Source organism: Colobus angolensis, unplaced genomic scaffold (assembly GCF_000951035.1).
Source record: "Colobus angolensis palliatus isolate OR3802 unplaced genomic scaffold, Cang.pa_1.0 Scaffold48, whole genome shotgun sequence".
NCBI lineage: Eukaryota > Metazoa > Chordata > Mammalia > Primates > Cercopithecidae > Colobus > Colobus angolensis.
Window position 1 is genome coordinate 10,803,552 of NW_012118265.1, and position 18,524 is coordinate 10,822,075.

Below are 18,524 nucleotides of genomic sequence, written 5' to 3' on the forward strand. Positions count from 1 at the left end.
AGGATTAGGTGAGGGACATACAATAATGAATAAACTACATCCCTGCCACTCTCTTACAAGCTTACATTCTAATGAGGAAGACATTAAATGATAAAGTAATTTCAGTTAGTGGTAAGCATTGTAAAAATATTAGTGCTGGTTAAGGGATAGAACGTGATACGGGTGTTTAGAGAGGCTTACTTTAGAAGGGGTGGTGAAAGCAGCCCCTCTGGAGAGGACTGCAGAGTGGTGCAGAGTGGGACCTAAATAAACACTATCTCTGAGACAGAAACATCCCCACATGAGGATGGCAATAAAGGCGCAGGAAGAGATGTGCATATACAAGGAACAGAAAAAGCGAGGTCGATGGGAGAGGCCGGCAAGGGGTATTTTACAATGGTATGGGAAACCACTGGAAGCTTTATATATTAAAGCAATGTGATTAACACTTTAAATAGATCATTTTATCTTCTGTTCAAAGAAAGGACTGTGGCAAGGGCATGACAGACAGAAATCAGACTACACATACCAGAAAAGTGATAGCTGAAACGGAAATTTGATGAGCTATAAAAGCAGGCAGGGTAGGAATTTTCTCTGTACTTGGAACTGGGTTAGAAGTATATTGAACATAGATGGCAAAAGCAGAAGTGAGAAGAGGACACCTGGAATCAAAGAGCCCAAGCAGTTTTTCATGCCTTAATTATAAAATCTTGTACTGTTCAAGATTTTCTATAAGATACACACATTATTGAAGACACTGTGTTAGTATTAGTGAAGGAGCATTCTCAAACAGCTGTCTTTTGAACTGTGTTTATGAGTGGTAGAATTCAAACTCTTCTGAATATTTGAGTGCTTTCCAATATGAAGTTTGGGTTGCAGTGGTAAAAATAAATCCTATTTGCCCAACACAAATACTACACAAAATGTTGTAAGGGCCAGTAGACAAGAAGTAAAATAACTTGTCAAGTCACTGTGGAGGAATGATTTAAAATGCAGAGCTGACAAGGAAGTCCATGTTCCTTCCATGTAATAGACGGAAATGTTCAAATGATTACAAAGCCAACCTTTGAACAAATGGAAATGTTCAAATGGTTAGAACACCAGGCTGTGGCTTCCAGCCTTAGAGTGAAAGGGATGAGTGGCTCAAGGCCCACACAATGAAAGCTGCTCCCTTCCAGTGTTCACATAGGGAAGTGATGTTCCCTTTATCAAACCTCATGCACATTCTGTCTCTCCGACCCCTTCAATATGCCCATGCATAAGACCCTCAGTATGTTCATGCTTTTAACTTCATTTTTAAAAATCTGGTATGTACATTTTCAAACTTATGATTGTTAAAAAATTATTTTTTGAAAACTTTCATGAAAACTGAATGTTTTAAGTAAGCTTTTGATGCAGACTGTGGTGTTAATAACGGGGTTCTAAGAGGCAATACTTAAAAGCAATTAAAGCAAAACTTAGAACTTCAGTTCTAAGAAAGAATTAGTCATTTTTACGTTCACTTTGTTTTAAAATGTGAACATGGTTAAGAATTTCACCAGTCTTTAAAGATACCAACTGCAAAGGACAAATGTAATGTTCCATAACATGAAAGGACTTGTATTAAGAATCAGGATTTTGCTGGGTGCGGTGGCTCACGCCTGTAATCTCAGCACTTTGGGAGGCGGAGACGGGTGGATCACAAGGTCAGGAGATCGAGACCATCCTGGCTAACACAGTGAAACCCCGTCTCTACTAAAAATACAAAAAAAGTAGCCAGGTGTGGTGCAGGGAGCCTGTAGTCCCAGCTACCCGGGAGACTGAGGCAGGAGAATGGCGTGAACCCAGGAGGTGGAGCTTGCAGTGAGCCGAGATCATGCCACTTACTGCACTCCAGCCTGGGCGACAGAGTGAGACTCCATCTCAAAAAGAAAAGGAAAAAAAAAAAAAAAAGGATTTAATTCGTGGGTCATTTAAGGAAAAAAAGTATCAGGATCATCAGGACAAATAACATTTTCATTGCTGTAATGGGCCAACCAAAACATGAGACAGAGGACAGAGGGAAAACACACAAAAGCCAGTGAAGTACAAGCACCAATGGATAACAACTGAGAAACCAGTAAAATACCTGGTGATGAGGCAGCAACCTGGTTTTCAGTTCTAAAATAACAATCTGGGTGTCCAGGCTTCTGAATTCCAGACAAATAAAAAAATGGAACCTGAATCTGTTCAAGCCTCAAGATCTACTAGTTTACCACACAGTGGACAGAAAAATGTGTTCAGTGACAGCACAGAGTTACAATGAACAAACCCAGGTGAAAAATTCTTCAGGACATGACCCCATTTCAAGAAAGAAATACGGAGAAGCCTGTGGTTAAAGCCAATGCAACATATTTGGACTTTCAACAAACCAGTTAAAACAAATCAGAGATGAGGGCTTTCTGGATACTGACAGGGATAGTATGGCATTACTTTTAACTCTTACAATAAAGCTATATGGTGATGTTTTAAAAATCCTCAATCTTGTGGATTGAAACACTTGGGAACAAACTTTCCTTGTATGGGATTTTCTTCCCAATAGTAAGGGTGGAGTGGTGAATTGGTGGGATACAGATTAAGTAAGTTTTGCTAATCATTATTTTTGGAGCTGATAAGCAGGTATTATGGGTATTCCACAATTTTGTTTCTCAAAATAAGTTTGAAAATGAGTATTACTTTTAGAGAAAGCTCTAAAATAGCCATAGAGCAGCATGAAGTTAACATCCTTTGACAACTTAGAAAACAGATTCAGTAAGACAATAAGACAAAAATCAAGACCCTGAAAAAAATCTTCGCCTAGCTCACAAAGCCACCTCTAAAAACACCATTAACATACAAACCTCATTCCACATGCAGGTGTATCCTCCACAACTCCCCATCTTCACACACAACCCTCACCCACAGCACTCCTGTTTCCCAGCAAAGATAAAGCACATAAGTAATTTCAACACTATTAAGAATTTAATACTTGGGAGGCTGAGGTGGGAGGATCACTTGAGGCCAGGAGTTCGTGACCGACCTGGGCAACGTAGCAAGACCTCGTCTCTAAAAAAAAAAAAAAAGTAAAAAAAAATTCAAGATTAATTTGCTAACAGGGCCTTTGCTGACATTTGCCTCTGCCTTTTTTCAATGTCTTGTAAAGGAAACAAACTGCTTAGCATTTAGAAGCAGTAGCTTTTCAGAAATATCAATTTATAATTCAGCAATGTGTATTATAAATCATGCAGAAAGAACAGTCTATCTACCCTCTTTCAAGCATGAAGTGGCTACTTTACACTGGGTCTTGTTAGTTTCCAGTTAGTCTTTATAGTTAGAACTATAACTGATTTAAGTAGCACTCCCAACACTTTTATATCCTAATGAATCTCATCTCCTTCAAAGGAGTTGCCTTGAGAAGCTATTTTTTCCAGCCTCCACCACCTGCCATTGGTGAACACATTTTAAGACTTTGGAATCCTCTTCAGAAGCTGTAACTTTATTTTTAAAAATATCCTTAGCAGTAAAATACATCTTCCTCTTTGTGGGTGTATTTTATTTCTTGAAACAGCAACAAATCACTTGGAGCCAAGTCTAGTGGACAATTAAAGTAGGTAAAATAAATGTAATGGAGACCCTTAGTGTAATTATAAAGTAATGCAACATTTTTGACTTTTAAGATCTGTAAACTGATTTCCAAAATCTTGAAAAAAATACCAAATGTGAGTAACTTGAAAACATTCATTTGGATAGAAATTCCGGCTTCTTCATCAAAACTTCACTTCTTTGTGATCAGCTTGTATTCTATCAATGACTCAAGTTCAGGGGCCTCGCCTTTTCTCCTAGCCTACATAAAAGTCATTAACATTAAATGCCTAAATTACAGAACTGTCAAAGCTCAGTAGTTAGTAAGTTTTGGTTCATTCAATACAGCACCTCATTTCAGAAATAGTACTTAAATCTGACTTAAAATTACCTTATGCAAATCAGGTTTTTTGGTTTAGTGCTACAATATAATATTTAATGTTACATTGTTGGGTGACTCCCACTTTTTCTATATATACAGTGAAGACTTACAATAGCTCACAATGCAGTTAAGAATTACATTTTAATAATCTCATACTACCATCTAATGGAAGAAAAAGTTCGTCAGAAAACCAGTAGTCATTTTGCTATTAAAATTTTGCTTTTTAATAATTTATTTAAATAAGATATTTGAAGCAGTTTAGAAAAAACAAGATTTGTATTTTATTTCCTTGTAAAAATCTTTACACATGCAGACAAACCAGTGTTAAGAAAGTATTCACCATCATTTAAACAAATAACCACTTAAATAGAACAGTGTCTGCAATTTTATCTGTATAAAAATAAGATACATTTTTACAGAATTCACGCTCCAGTTCTTATAGCAATAAACAATACACAACTATAATAAAGTACAATTGAACCTGACCATGGTTTTTAATTAGATACTGCTAGGGCATTTTAATGTGCAAAAAAATTAACATAGTTCTTTTCAAAAGAAAATGTCCTCAGTGTTCTAGAGACCTAGAGGGTTTCAAGAAATCAAATCCTAATCAGTTTGCGTTTAATGTTTTGATTGAGTCCATACATCACACTGTAGATAGGCAAAACCAAGAACTGATGCAGGCTCAAAGGAAGAGAAAATCAGCGCCTGTGCCTGCCATGTCCTGAGCGACTGCCACCATGGTGCTTGCTTTTATGGGACCTCTCAAAGGAGCGAGATCGTTCACGCCTGTCTCTATGATGTCCCCTTTCATGCCTGTGTTTCTTGGCTGCATCTGAGTGATCCCGAGACTTGCTCTGAGATCGAGAACGAGATTTTTTCCTTTTATGACCATGTCTGTTTGAACTTTTTAAATCATCTCTGGTATGCTTGGCCTTAAGGTGAGGAGAACCATGATTATGATGTCTTCGAGGGCTTTCACTGTGACTGCGGGACCTGCTTCTTGATCTCGAGCTGTATGTTCCAGATCGACTCCGCCTATTATTATAGCTTAGATAATAAAAATTTGAAGTTTAGGTTCAGTTTCTATGGCGAACAGATTACTCTGGTGGTTGCTCATAACAGGTTCAAAACAAAACTACCAGCTACATAAATGACAAACCAGAACTTTTCAAAACCTCCCCACCCATCACTGCTGTATGCCCAAGCCTATACATAACATATTAAATCTTAAGCAAATGTTCTTATGTCTATATTCCAAGGGGAGTAATTAGCAGTTTTTAGTGTCCTAGAGCTACACTTTTTATTAAATATCTCCCACATGTTCAAAAGACATTGAAGAGCCACAAGGAGCTAACAATCTACTTACAAGCCTAACTAGGAAAGATTCATTGACTGGTTAATTTGATTACTGGTTATTAATAAGGGGTTAATGAAATACATTTTCTAACTGAAATTTTTTTAAAAAGGAGTTTTCACATTAAAAACAATACTATGGCCCTCAAGCACTTTGTGGGTAGCTCCTACACTTCTCCAAAAAACATGGGAGAAAATATAACAGAATGTAGATACTGTATGTCCAGAACATCTCCAAACTCATTTCTCATAATTTACCTCATATTAAAAGCCTAATTCTAACCTAACTTTGAAAATAATCTATGTTCAATTTTTAAAGAAAAAGCATTAACCTTTAAAAACTCCAAATAAGACTGCTTCCCTAAGAAAACATTTACTTACTGTCTTCTTGGAGTATGTGATCTAGAACGTGATCGTGTTCGTGACCTTGATCGACTTGCACTTCTGCTATTTCTACTTCTCTTGCTGTCTTTTCTTACACTTCAAAAAATCATGACATATTAGTTACAAACTTAGTGTGTTAAAAAGTAAACACATAAAAGATTCCTCAAGCCAGTTTTCCAGCCCAAGTATACTCACCCATTGTAAGGGCTTTTGGAAGCCTGTTGTCTATCCTCAGGTTCTTTTTTTACTGTCTTCACATTAATGGAGATTGGTGATTTCTCTTCAGCTTTTACTTCTCTTGGCGATGCTTTTAAAAGACGTAACAGCATGTTAACTACTGGATTTAACAGAGGGCCAAAAAGTTGTTTCTAAATGTAACTCAAAGTACCATGCTTCAGCTTCCAAATACCAGTCTTTAGTTGACTGCCATAAGAGAACATAGTAGCAGTTTCTTAACATCACTTTTTTCTATGCAACTTTCAAATGTAAAAGCTCTCTAATAGAGACACACTTTCAGTGTCCCCAAGTCGTTTTAATTCTAAATACATCTTACATGGCTTGGAGGCTGGAGAAAATCCACCGAGGGTTGAAAGGGCTGGAGTTCCATCAGGATTCAATCCCTTTGCTTTTAATTTGGCTTCTTGTAAGGCTACTTTTCTTTTTTCTACTTCTTTTTCCAGTAATTCATAGTTTGGCTGTTGGGGAAAAAAGAAAGTTAGTATTTCTCCCTTACAGTAGCTTAGACTCTTAGCATCTTGGCACAAATGAGTAAATAGAGAATACCTTTTTTCTGGTATAAAGCCTAAGCGTTTCTATGCAGATTTCCTGGATTTCCTCTTCCGTAGTACCAAAAAGAAGAAACCAATGGGGACGAGTTGGCAATGGAATCTAAACCATAAGAACAGAATGGTTTAGATTAAATTTTTGCTAAATCTGTATTGGAACCACTGAAAATTTGTGTGATTTATCCTACAGAACAAAATGGGAAATATACACCTACCTGAAGTGCTCTAGCTGCAAGGTAGATGCAAGCACATGCTATAGTCTCTGGTTGAAATCGAACAAAAACATTGGTTCGAAGACTGTCATTCATGTAATTCCTGAAAAATATTTCAACTATAAGCTTGTATGTAAACAAACCAGTTCTTCTGAAGCTTACATAAAATTGGAGACTCAATCTACTTTATTCTTTTTTCTTCTCTTATTTATATTCACATCCTCATATTCTAGCATATAACAATTCTTAACTCAAAAAAATCAGTAAGCAGTAAGAATTTAATAGTAGGACCATTTGCAATTTTCCTATATATGAGCGAAGCTCTTTTAAATTATTTCGTATTACAATCCAACTAGAAATTACTCCTAAAGTTAATATATTTCTGTAAAAAGCAATGCTTTCAAAGTCAATTCCGACATGATTAGTTTCAGAAATGATAAACCACTCCAATAATACTTCAAGCCATTAATTACTGACCATCTCTCCTTTATCCACAATAAAAGCAGTGTCAACCAAGTTCTTTTCAAAAGCTCAAAATACCGTTAACAGGGGTAAAAAGGCATTTTCAGTAGGTAACAAGTTAAACTTATATTAAGAAAATTAAGATATTTAGAAAATCTAGATAGGGAAGTAAAGAGCAATAAACACATATAATGGCCTTGTTTACATACCTTTTTTGTGACTAGGTAAAAGAGATAAACTACTTCAGTTAAAAAATTGCTGAACTTTTATTAATGAACCCTCCCCACAACATTCCTAAACTATTAAAGAAATTTTACAGGTCATTTAAAAGGTTAAGCTGAAATTAAATGGACTATTTCTTAAAAATCCTAAACCATGAGAACTGCTATAATCCATTTAATGCAACACATACTTAAAATGTCATGCATTTTATAAAAGTAATGAGACTTTTCTAACATTACAAATATTTACTGAGTCCGAAAGAAGCATGGCAGTCATTAAAAGGACATCTTGCTGGGAAGTCCAAAATATAAAAATTACTTCACTAAGTCCTTCACATCAATAGTCTTAGGAACAGTAGTTGTGGCTGATCCACAAACTCCTTGGCTTGACCTTTAAATAAGCCAGCACTCCAAATCACACATCTGCATCTCAAAAAGTCCAAGTGATAAAGCATTTAAGCAATATAATAGTAACATCTCTTTTAAAAATGAAGTGCTTCTTGCTTCTAATATTATTACCGCAATACAGCCAAGCAGTTATATAAATTAAGCCAGTGTGGGAACTGGTGCCCATTTTAAGCTGCAAGTTTGTAGTCTCCTTTGGTAGAATTCATGCTATACACACTAAAAATAAAAATTTAGTCAAATTCCTAATAAGAAACCATTTAATTCATAATGGCTGGACAACAAATCTATCAAAAATGAACTATTCATTTTGATAGTTACAAGTATACATTAAATACATAGGCATGTCAAGTAGTTACTTCTAGAAGCAAATATACAAATCCTTTTGACACCCCGACAGAACTAGAAGATGCTGCCAGATGGATATGGACCACTTCAGTGAATCTCGGATGAGAGCTTGCACTGGATTGGCTGGAGAGCAGGGTAGCCAATCAGGCCATCCTGAGGTCATGGGCTGAAGTGCAGAGGGCAGAGTTCTATGACTTACCATCATGGACTACCCTTTAATTAAAGAGTAGAAAAAAGAACAAAGTTAAATTGAGTTCTCCATTAAAAGTAATTAGTCAAGCCAAGAAAACAGGAAGCAGAAATAAGCATTATTTACCTTTTGGTTAAAAAAACAAAAACAAAAACAACAAAAAGCCCCAAACAAACTTATCTCATTATTTTGGAAAGGGAAAATGAAACTTACTTTATTTCTGCTTCTGTTTTCCTGGCTAGGAAAGAAATCTAAAAAAGTGACTTACCAGGCAGTTTGAACCAGGGTTTGATTACGTTCACATTCTAAGACTTGTAAATACATAACAATGATCTGAAGGACAAGGGAAAAAAACTCAATTTAGTATACTGGTAGTTCTTTCCGAGTAGAGTTCAATGAAAAAAGTAATTGAAAATGTTAGATTCAAGTTATAATTCTGCATCGATAATACAGACCAATTTTAATGTACGTAAGATTCTAATGTGAATCGTTATATGTCTAGATTTTACATAAATTGTTTAGAAGTACATTTCAGAATTATACAGGAAAAAAAGGCAATTAAAAGAGTACTTTTCATTGGCACTTTACTATGTGATGGGCACTGTGCTAGATTATTTCACCTAATTTCCCAAGATACATTTCTAGCCCAGGTAGTCCTGACCCGGGTAACTTACTCTACTGCTTATATTGATAACGAAAGCTAAGAGATGTTGCGAGAAACAAATTTCCGATAATGCTAACAGTGAGCAGCCAACACACTTAGAACATTCTACTATGACAGTAAGTGTGCCAGACACTTTTGTAGCTACACATTTATTCCTTGGAATGAGGAACTTTACATCTCTGTTTTCTAGGTGGAAAAACTGGGACTTTAACCACAGAAACAAAAATAACTTCTCTATGAACACACAATTAAGATTTCAGATTTGAACCTACATTTTTGACTGTCACTTTACTGATAAATCTCAACATCCAAAAGAATGTTTTTCGATGAAGCCTGAACCTTTAAAGGAATGCTTTTTAAAACCAAGGTTAATGCTCAGATAGAAACATAAATTCATATAAAATATAATTTTTAGAAAAGTCCTAATACTTACGAACCCAATTTCTGTACTCTACAACTCACCTTATGAGGATGCTTGACATGAACACAAAATCCCAACTCCTTTAGCACCCTCCTCTCTGCTTTGATAACTTGATTTTTGGTGTTAATGTAGTTCTGATCAAGGATCAGGGGGCTTGGAGTCCTATAGTTTGTAAGAAATAAAATCAAAACTGTTTTGCACATCCAAAAAATTTTATTTGTGGCATCTCCATTTTCCCTTCCAACCAACTATTGGCAACAGAAACCAGCTTTTTAAACTCCTGCAAACAAGTTAAAGCATTAATCTTGTGCTGTCCAAGTTATGCTAATTAAATACATACATCTATGAGACTAAGTTCCTAAAGGAACTAACAATTCTGTAATGAAAAAAATTCACTCTAATGCTCAAATTCATCCTTGCCAACTTTTCCATTCTGCTTATATTCTAGGAGTACATATATATATGTATTTAACTTTAGTGATAGCATGATTTCTTATCACAAACCTCAAAGTCTCTCCAAGAGACTTTCCACTGGCCAAAGTAATGTGCTCCAGGCTGGTCCGATGGTAGTGGGTTATCAGAACTTACTAACATCAGTGTCACTAAAGTTGGTATACAATCCCCCCACTGCTATTTGATTGGCTTAAAAAAAAAAAAAAAAAACTAACATGCTCCTAAGATTTACAGTACTATAAAGTCCTCAAAGATCATACTGATTTTTCAGTGATTCTATAAAATAATAACTCTTGGCTGGTTTATGGCCAAAATTTTTCAAAAGTTGGGGGGGAACAGTACGGGTAGTTAATCCAGATTCCCCTCCAATGGGGTAGTATGTTTTTTAACAATTTGTTGTTAAGAGCCTACCTGTTTAAAAAAGTAATCTGAAAACTACAGATTCAGGTCAATTACCCAAATAAATTAAAAATCATATTTAAAACTCCATGTGACCCATGAGATCCAGGCCAAAATTTGATCAGGGTTGTAGTTATTAGGCAACATGCTTTAGTATTAATACAGAAGAGAATGAACGGCTATAGTGAGGGAACCAGAACATATTCAAGGGCTCTGTACCAGACTAAATTTTGGTAACTCAGAAGTTTCTATAATACAGAAGGCTTACGTCAGTAGTTTAATGCTTTAAAAGTAGTACATTCAACTGATGTTATCCCCATATGTTTTATTATATAGTTTAAAAACCTATTACATAGTTTAAAAACTTACAATAAAAGACGATCTTATTTATGTCTTACAATTCGGAACTGGTTTCTTCCCGAGAAATTTTAGTCAGGAAAGGTTAAGGAATTGGGTTTTTGTTTTCTGTTGTTGGTCATGTCTGAAATTTACCCAAGTCCAACACATTCTTAGATCCAACCAACAAAAACTACAATTGTATCAAGACACTGATTATATGGTAAAAGTAGAATACTTCAACATTTTTGTCCATACTCATTTCATTTTCAGCCAAAAGACTTAAGAGTCTTTGTTCTAGGGGATCCAGAAAAATGTATCTCATATTTTTAAAACAAAAATCTACTTTGATACATGCACCGAAGGTTAGAAAACAATCTGCAATGAACTTCATTACCCCTATGGTAACATCAGAGTAAAAAGTCAGTTATCACACATTTTCCTTACTTTCCTCCATTTAAAATTATTACAGAAAGTGGAATGCTTACTAAACAAAAATTGGCAGAGCTGACAAGATAAAAGACATCTGTTACTTAAAATGGCCTTCACTCAGACCCATTCCTCACACCTATGAGGAATGAGGCCACCAGCTGGCCTCATTGAGCTGCTTTCTAATATTAACGTGTAATGATGAATCCATTTTATCAGGACAGTAGGCTACAAATTGCTCTTTGGAAAGTAAGTCAAACTTAATTCTCATGAAAGCAACCTCTCTCTCTCTCTCTATATATATATATACACACATATACATATACATACATACATATAAACATATTCCAAAGATCTTAAGGTTTATGATCAGGTTTTATCATCATAGGAAATTTGGAAAAAAATTAAACCAACCTCAGACTCTTTTTAACTTATGGTGGTGTTATCTAATGGCTCTCCTTAACTGGCATTAAGAGATAAAATAGCTCCAGTGCTACAGCTGCACACTATTTTAACTCTTAACCCCTTGCAATCCAGACAGAAGATGGTATCATCAAAATCCCTAATAAAATGTAATTTTATGAAAATATAGTTGTCTCATTTTTCTCTATTTGTTAATAAAAATGATTAATACCTCTTAACATAACCTGCTTTAAGAGCTGCCTTCAAATGGTGATATAATTCATTTGTTCTTGCAATTACACTAAAGAAGCTAAATATTTGTTTGAATTATAGCTACTATTTAGTCCCAAATCAGACTTACATGCCATATTCTGTTTTTGTGTCAAATTCCCAATGACATCAGAACAGATTTAAGAAAACTAAACCCATTATTTACTATAATTCAATATACACTTAACTTCTTGCTTAATCCTGCTATTACCTGCAATTTTCAGTTAACTTTGTGGGTATATAACCTAAAACCAGACACCTTTATTTTGTTCAGAATTGGTTCTACCTCACAAATCAAGGGTGCACCTGTAATTTACAACTACCGGGTAGAGGTTACTTTGTATCATGAATTTTAAAAAATGTATCTCCATAAACCAGCAGTAAACAAAGTTTCAAATTACAAATTAGTACTTTCTGTTGCAACAAGCACATTAAATTAAGGTCTGCTAGAATTTTTCTCCTCCCTAATCAGGTAAACTTTCCTTGCCAATAAAGTCTGGGGAGGTGGCATTTTAAAATCTCTTTAAAAAAGAAGTCTTCATCTATTCAAAGAAAACTCAGAAATAATTTTCATTATCAACACACAAACTCAATTTCTGCTTTAGGTTTCTATTGTCCGATTTTTCTGATTTATACAAGAATTATTTTCAGTTTTAGAAAATCCTGGTCTTTGGTCATTAGAAGTTTATTATATGGTTTGTTAGAGAAGCTATTTTCCTTTAGCATGATTATGTAATTGACATATAACTCAACAACAACAAAAATTACAAAGTCCAAACATAGTTAGTCTCATTTATGTGTTACAAAGACTGAGAAATTTTGGAACCAGGTGCTCAAGAGACTGTAAGAGATAGGTAGTTTACAAAGAGGCATACTGCCAAGCAATATACAAAAAATCTGTAATGCCTACTTAAAAGTAGAAACATTCTTTATAGGTATTTAAACAAACTGAAGGCCACCTTGTAGAGCCACAGAATTATACCGTAGAAAGCTGGTAGATTAAATAACATCACTTAGTATCTTTCCAATTCTTATCTATCCAACTTTTATCATCTATGGATACACTGAAAGTACATTACATTTACTAATGAGAATGGTTAAACCAGTCTTTGAAAATTTTAATACACTGCATCTCAAAAGTATTTGGAAACTACTACAATGAAAAAGCAATCGTCCCTCTAAATTTAATCATTTATTGTGAACTTAAAAGATAATTATCGAACCACAAAAAATGGAAGGAGGAATAGGCCAAACAATCCAGGTTGGCAACTAAGCACTGGTACTTTTTAAAAAGCTCCTCTGCTAATTCTCAATGTGTAGCCAGGCTGAAGAGACCAATGACCTACAGGCGACATGAATAATGTATCTCCACTGTAACTGTCACAGTCACACTACAATTTAAAGTTATGAATAAACTAGATGAAAACAAATAGCATCATTAAGACAAGTATGCTTTACCTAACTAATGTATAATACCGACAGTACTTTCTAATGACATTAACCTGTGCAAAAATAAATACAAAGCTATAGTTCTAATAACTTGGACAGCAAAGACAAAAGCTTGTAACAAGAAACAGGAGTTTTTCTAAATGGTTCACCAGTGGCCAACCTGTTAGTCCCCGATTCCAGTGACCTATTCTCAGAGCACTGGCTTCTCCTTGGGGATTTTCGATACTTCACTCACTGTTGCCATGACGACAGCTTCATCTCTATGTACCACTCCACATCACCCAGGCTTTGGTAAATGTAGCTGGTCGCTGTATAGTCGGTTGCAAGGGAAAAAAGAGTTGAAGTTAATAACATATACAAGTTACGTGCTTGAGTAAACTTGTAATATGCATAGAAACACTTTTACATCCTGCTTTAAAAAAAGGCTTCCATGCAATTAACAACTCCTTTTAAATTTTGCTATAATCAGACTTCTAAGATTGAAACAAAATCAGTTTCTCTGTAATAATGACCCAAAAAACAAAGTTACATCAGACACAACGATCAGGTGAGATTACATTATTTTAAATTCCATGGTTTTCACAGTTAAGACCTATTCTGATATCAACGAAGAAAACTTGGTCTCACGGGAAAATTTCACAAAAGATAATCATGTGATTACATAATAGCTGGCTCAATGGTTCAAAGAATACTAGAAAACCATTTCCTTTAAGCAAAGAGAAACCTTTGACTAAAGATAGAGCCTTGTATTAGTGTCATAACTTTAAACATCCTGAAGAATCAGCCAGGTATCTAAATACAGATTAAAGCTCAGACCATATCAAAGACCAATTTGAAATCTTCCCAATTCCCAGGGACTCATCAACAAACTAAAAGACGTTTTAGAATTTAAAAATTACTCTATCCCTGGACACAGTTAAGGTGAATGAGAAAAGATGGGGGAGAAAAAGTATGTAGGACAACTGTTTCAGACTTTTTGACTAGGATATTTTTTTTTAAAAAAAGAACTGTCTGTAGACTCACAGAATAGACTAGTCATCTTAAAGTCGCTTTAATATTTGCTTGTCTGAATAGTTCCATTACTGCCAACTTACAGATTCAGCCAATAAGGACTACTCATATAGGATACTAACAGCACTAACCAACATACCCAACCCCCAGAACAACTTATAATCCTTTTAATAACTTCCTTTCAAACTCAGTACACTGACTAACGTCACTACAATTCCTTAAAGAGTGAATACAAAAACTAATCTACACCAAATACATCCTTCTGCAGCATGTACTGAAAGTCACCTGTAGATGCAGGAAGTCCTGCAACAAACTTTTTGGTACTGCCTCACAGGAACACATAGGTCCACATAAAATTATGTTACCACAACACCTAGGAGATACTATTTCAGTCTCTGTATTTTCTTACAACATCAAATAAATGAGCCTTGTCTAAATGCAACCCAATCAATCTTGTTAATTTTCTAACCCACTCACTGAGACTGTATCTGACCAAAACAAAATACCTGTTTAATCCCTTTGACTTCAAACTTCAAACTTTATCATCCTGCAGTCCTTTCAGATCCGGTATTATTCGATATATCGTAGGTCAATGTTGAGAAGTACTCTAACAAAAGCCAACCTCAATTGATAAAGAATTAACTGGGACTTCGAGTAGAAAAACATAATCTACACAGAACTTTGCCACAATATTAACTTAAACTACAGTGTTTAAACTTCCACAGCCTTCAGTCTTCCAGAGAGGGGAGAGGAAAAATAACTTACAGAATACACTCACACTTGAGCCAAATGTACTCCCTTTCTTGTTTAATCTTAAGCCACAGGCCTGGCTTCACAGCACTGTTAGGATTGTCCATAAATGCAACTGCCTCTACAAACTTTAGATAACCGGTTAATTATGTTTCTTTTTTCAAATTATTTTAAATATCAGTGTTCCTATATGAACGTTAACACCTAAATTAAAGTCCGTTTTCTTTTGCATCCATATTGACTTGAGAGGAAAGATGTTTTGATTTGATGACGGGTGCACAGTACAGCAGTAGCTAGAGATGCTATGTTCAATAATGCCAATCTTACCTTTTTCCTCTTAACTGGCGTAGGTGGTGGAATACATTAATCACATCTCTTATTCTTCTAGGTGCTTCTTCGATTTTTGATGCAAGATTAATACAAGCCATAGCAACAATCTGAAAGAATCCATGAGCCACAAAAGCCATTGTTAGATTAAACTCACTTTGAAGAATAAACTTCAGAACACAAGTGGGACAATCTTTAGTAAAATTAGAGCGGACATTTCTATGCCATAAGCCTACCAGCTATGCTAGTACTACAGTCTTTGTTGTTCCACTCATCTTAATTTTGGTTCCAGAGTCAAGCTCAATCTCACAGCACTTCTATATTTGGTTGAAAACTACTTCTCGTTAAGAAAGCACTTAGGTTCGGGATCCATTTTCTGGATTGTGAACCACATTCTAAAGGCTTCCACTTCCTGGCGAAGGAGTAGGTACAAAGGCCTAAACTAAACCACTCCCTTTCTGGAAAAGCTGGCTGCTAACACTACCCCTACTTCTGCCCATTTCCGGATGAAGAAATCCCTTTCACCCGCCTCCGCTGTGCTTACCTCGAAACTGTGTTTGACGAAAGATTTGGAGTAGAAAAAACGATGAAACAACACCTGCCCCGTTGCCATCGCCACCTGCAGACAAGAGAAGAGAACGGAAGCGCAGGGGTCAGGCGGGCCCGCTCCAGGCGCCGCCGCCATTTTGTGCCGCCGATCGCTTCCCTTTCCCCTCCAGCCGCCGCCGAGAACAGCTCGCTGCCAGGTCCTCCCTCCGCCTCCGCAGCCCCCCGCCCCAGCACACCCCGGCCCCGGCTGGGCCCCGAACGGGAGAGCCTGAGGGAGCCGTCCCCACCCTTCCTGGGGCACGGTATTACTGGGATGCGGCGTAGGGGACGGAGGGGAGGAGAGGAGCGCCCGGCCGATCCAGGGCCAGAGCACTGACCTGCGGCAGCCGGAGGAGAATGCCGGCGGCCTGGATGAGCTCGCAGCCCAGGATGCGTAAGTCTGTCTCGCTGGGCAGGTCGAGCCCGTCCTGCATGGATGGGGTGGGCGAGAGCCTCTCCTCCGGAATCAGAGAGTGGTCGATGGTGAGTGAAACTTCCGAGTACAGGCGATCGCCGATCAGGATCCCTCCCGTCGTGGTGGTCGTCGTGGTCGTCGTCCCGGAGCTGGAGCCACCCGCGCTTGGGGCGGCCGACGAGGCGGCGGCGGCAGCAGTAGCTGTCGAGTGAGGCCCGGACGCCATAGTCTTAGCGAGCTGCACGCAAACTCAACGCAGCCGGAACCCGAAACAAGACTAACCAGCGTTCTCGGCGCGACGGATATTCCCGTGACCGCCGGGTTCTGGGCCGCTTCACGCCGCGTGCGCTTCCGCCCTGACGTCACCACGCCGGCCCGCCGCGCGCCAACTAGTCCCTTCAGGCCGCGCCTCCGCCCTCGGCATCGGCCTGCGAGGAGAGTGTTGGGTGCTGCGACAGACCTTGGGGTCATCAGTGGCTAAGGAGGCCTTGTCTAGCCAAGGCCTGTCGAAATCACCTTGTTTGTGATACTTAGCCACACGAATAATAGAGCTTTACAAGATCCCTTATGCCCAAAATAGAGATGGCGGCGTTGGCTATCATCTCTGCGCCCCTTCACCCTGCGTTCCGGCCTCTTTCTTTAACCTCCGCGCCGCCAGTGTTCCGCATGTACCAAGGGAAGTAGCGGTCGACCTGAGTGCGCTTTGGCGGGTGGAAGTGGTGACTGGTGTCGTGTGTGGACGAATGTGTAATATAAAGTGACTCTCAAGGAACCTGGAGAGGGCTGCTTTACAGTATTTATCCTGCTTTACAGTATTTGAAGAACGCAGGGCAGTGGACTGTATCGGTTCCCAGATGAGAAAGCTCCCCGGGGGGCGTGTTTTGCCAGTGTGGGGAAGTAGGGCGGAAGCATAGGAATGACCGCGAGGGCGGCTGCTTTCCTAGCTCCGCTTGCGAAACTCTTGCCCGGCCTTTGACACCGACAAGGCTTTCAGTAATCTGGAAAATCCCTAGTTTCCAAAAATAGTCTTAGGGCGAGGACTTGACAGAGGTAATTTGATTACGCCTGGGAGTGTCAGTTCATACATGGTTACCTGCCGAGGGTAGGCAGAATAGGTGAAGTCAACCTCGTGGGTTTTTTTTCCTGTGATATTAGCTAGCAATTTACAGCGTTTCCTGAACCTTGAAGTAAAAACGATGATACTGATCTAAACTACTGGAATCTAGGTTGGAAGGAAAGTAATGCATCACGTTTTACTTTTGACGCTCAGAAAGCGATACCCCAAAGACTGAGAGGCTTTAGAAGCTGCCTCATAATGCAGGTCCTCCTAACCTTGCCTTGTTGCCCGCCCTTTCCCCAAGTGCAGGGAGGTACTCTCTGAAATTTCCTTCCCAGACTAGAGAAGCCTCTTTGTAGAAGAAACAATCGCATTCTTCCCCTCACTGAAATCTGGTATCCTATTTCAGAAAGACAGAAATGCAGCCATGCCTGGAGGGACTTTTTCACAACATAACTCAAAATTATTTGCTAATTAATTTCTGTCCATTCATTCTTCCCAATAATCATTTGCTGCTTCTCAAAATAAATGTCTAAATTTCCCATCTCCCCTTTCCCCTATGAAAAAAGGATATAAAATCTGTACTCCATTATGCTACTGGGTAATGATTCTCCTGCTATTACTCCGGTGTTATGTATGCCTTGTCTCCTGTTAATCGCCTGTTATCAGTTGATGTCTTTTTTTTTCTTTTTTTAAGGTGGAGTCTCGCTCGGTCGCCCAAACTGGAGTGCAGTGGCGCGATCTCGGCTCACTGCAACTTCCGCCTCCCGGGTTCAAGCGATTCTCCCACCTCAGCCTCCCCAGTAGCTAGGATTACAGGCACACACCACATGCCCAGCTAATTTTTGTATTTTTGTAGAGATGGGGTTTCACCATGTTGGCTAGGCTGGTCTTGAACTCCTGACCTCAGGTGATCCGCCCGCCGTGGCCTCCCAAAATGCTGGGATTACAGGCATGAGCCACCGCACCTGGCCTTACTAGTTGATTATTTAAGCGAACCTTCAGCGACAAAGTTGTTTTAAAACGTACTGATACTTGAGCCTTGTCTGCAGAGGTTGATGTCATTGATTTAAGGTGGGCCCAGCCAGTGGTTCAATTTTGCCTATCTTCCAGTGATTGGAATGTACAGCCAAGAGAGTGTAATTATGGTGCTGGCAGAAGTATTAACCTATCTGGATGTCACTGTCTTCACTTTCTGACTAGGCTGCTTCCAGGGAATCCACCTCAATATTTATGAGACATCTATAATT

The 18,524-nt window shown here is 38.1% G+C and overlaps 1 protein-coding gene across 2 annotated transcripts; it reads right to left on the reverse strand.

Annotated features, from left to right (window-relative positions):
- Positions 1–2,936: 2,936 nt before the first annotated feature.
- CCNL1 (cyclin L1) lies at positions 2,937–17,169 on the reverse strand. Of its 2 annotated transcripts, none has more exons than XM_011959023.1 (11): positions 16,141–17,169; positions 15,759–15,833; positions 15,215–15,324; positions 9,430–9,550; positions 8,572–8,636; positions 6,681–6,780; positions 6,464–6,568; positions 6,234–6,375; positions 5,876–5,987; positions 5,678–5,776; positions 2,937–3,042 (listed from the first exon to the last, which is right to left on the reverse strand). In XM_011959023.1, the coding sequence occupies exons 1-11, from the start codon at positions 16,441–16,443 to the stop codon at positions 2,988–2,990; spliced, it is 1,287 nt and encodes a 428-aa protein (XP_011814413.1). In that variant the 5' UTR covers positions 16,444–17,169; the 3' UTR covers positions 2,937–2,987. The 2 variants fall into 2 exon arrangements, with proteins under 2 accessions (XP_011814413.1, XP_011814412.1); XM_011959022.1 differs by lacking the exon at positions 2,937–3,042 and adding an exon at positions 4,141–4,990.
- Positions 17,170–18,524: the final 1,355 nt, after the last annotated feature.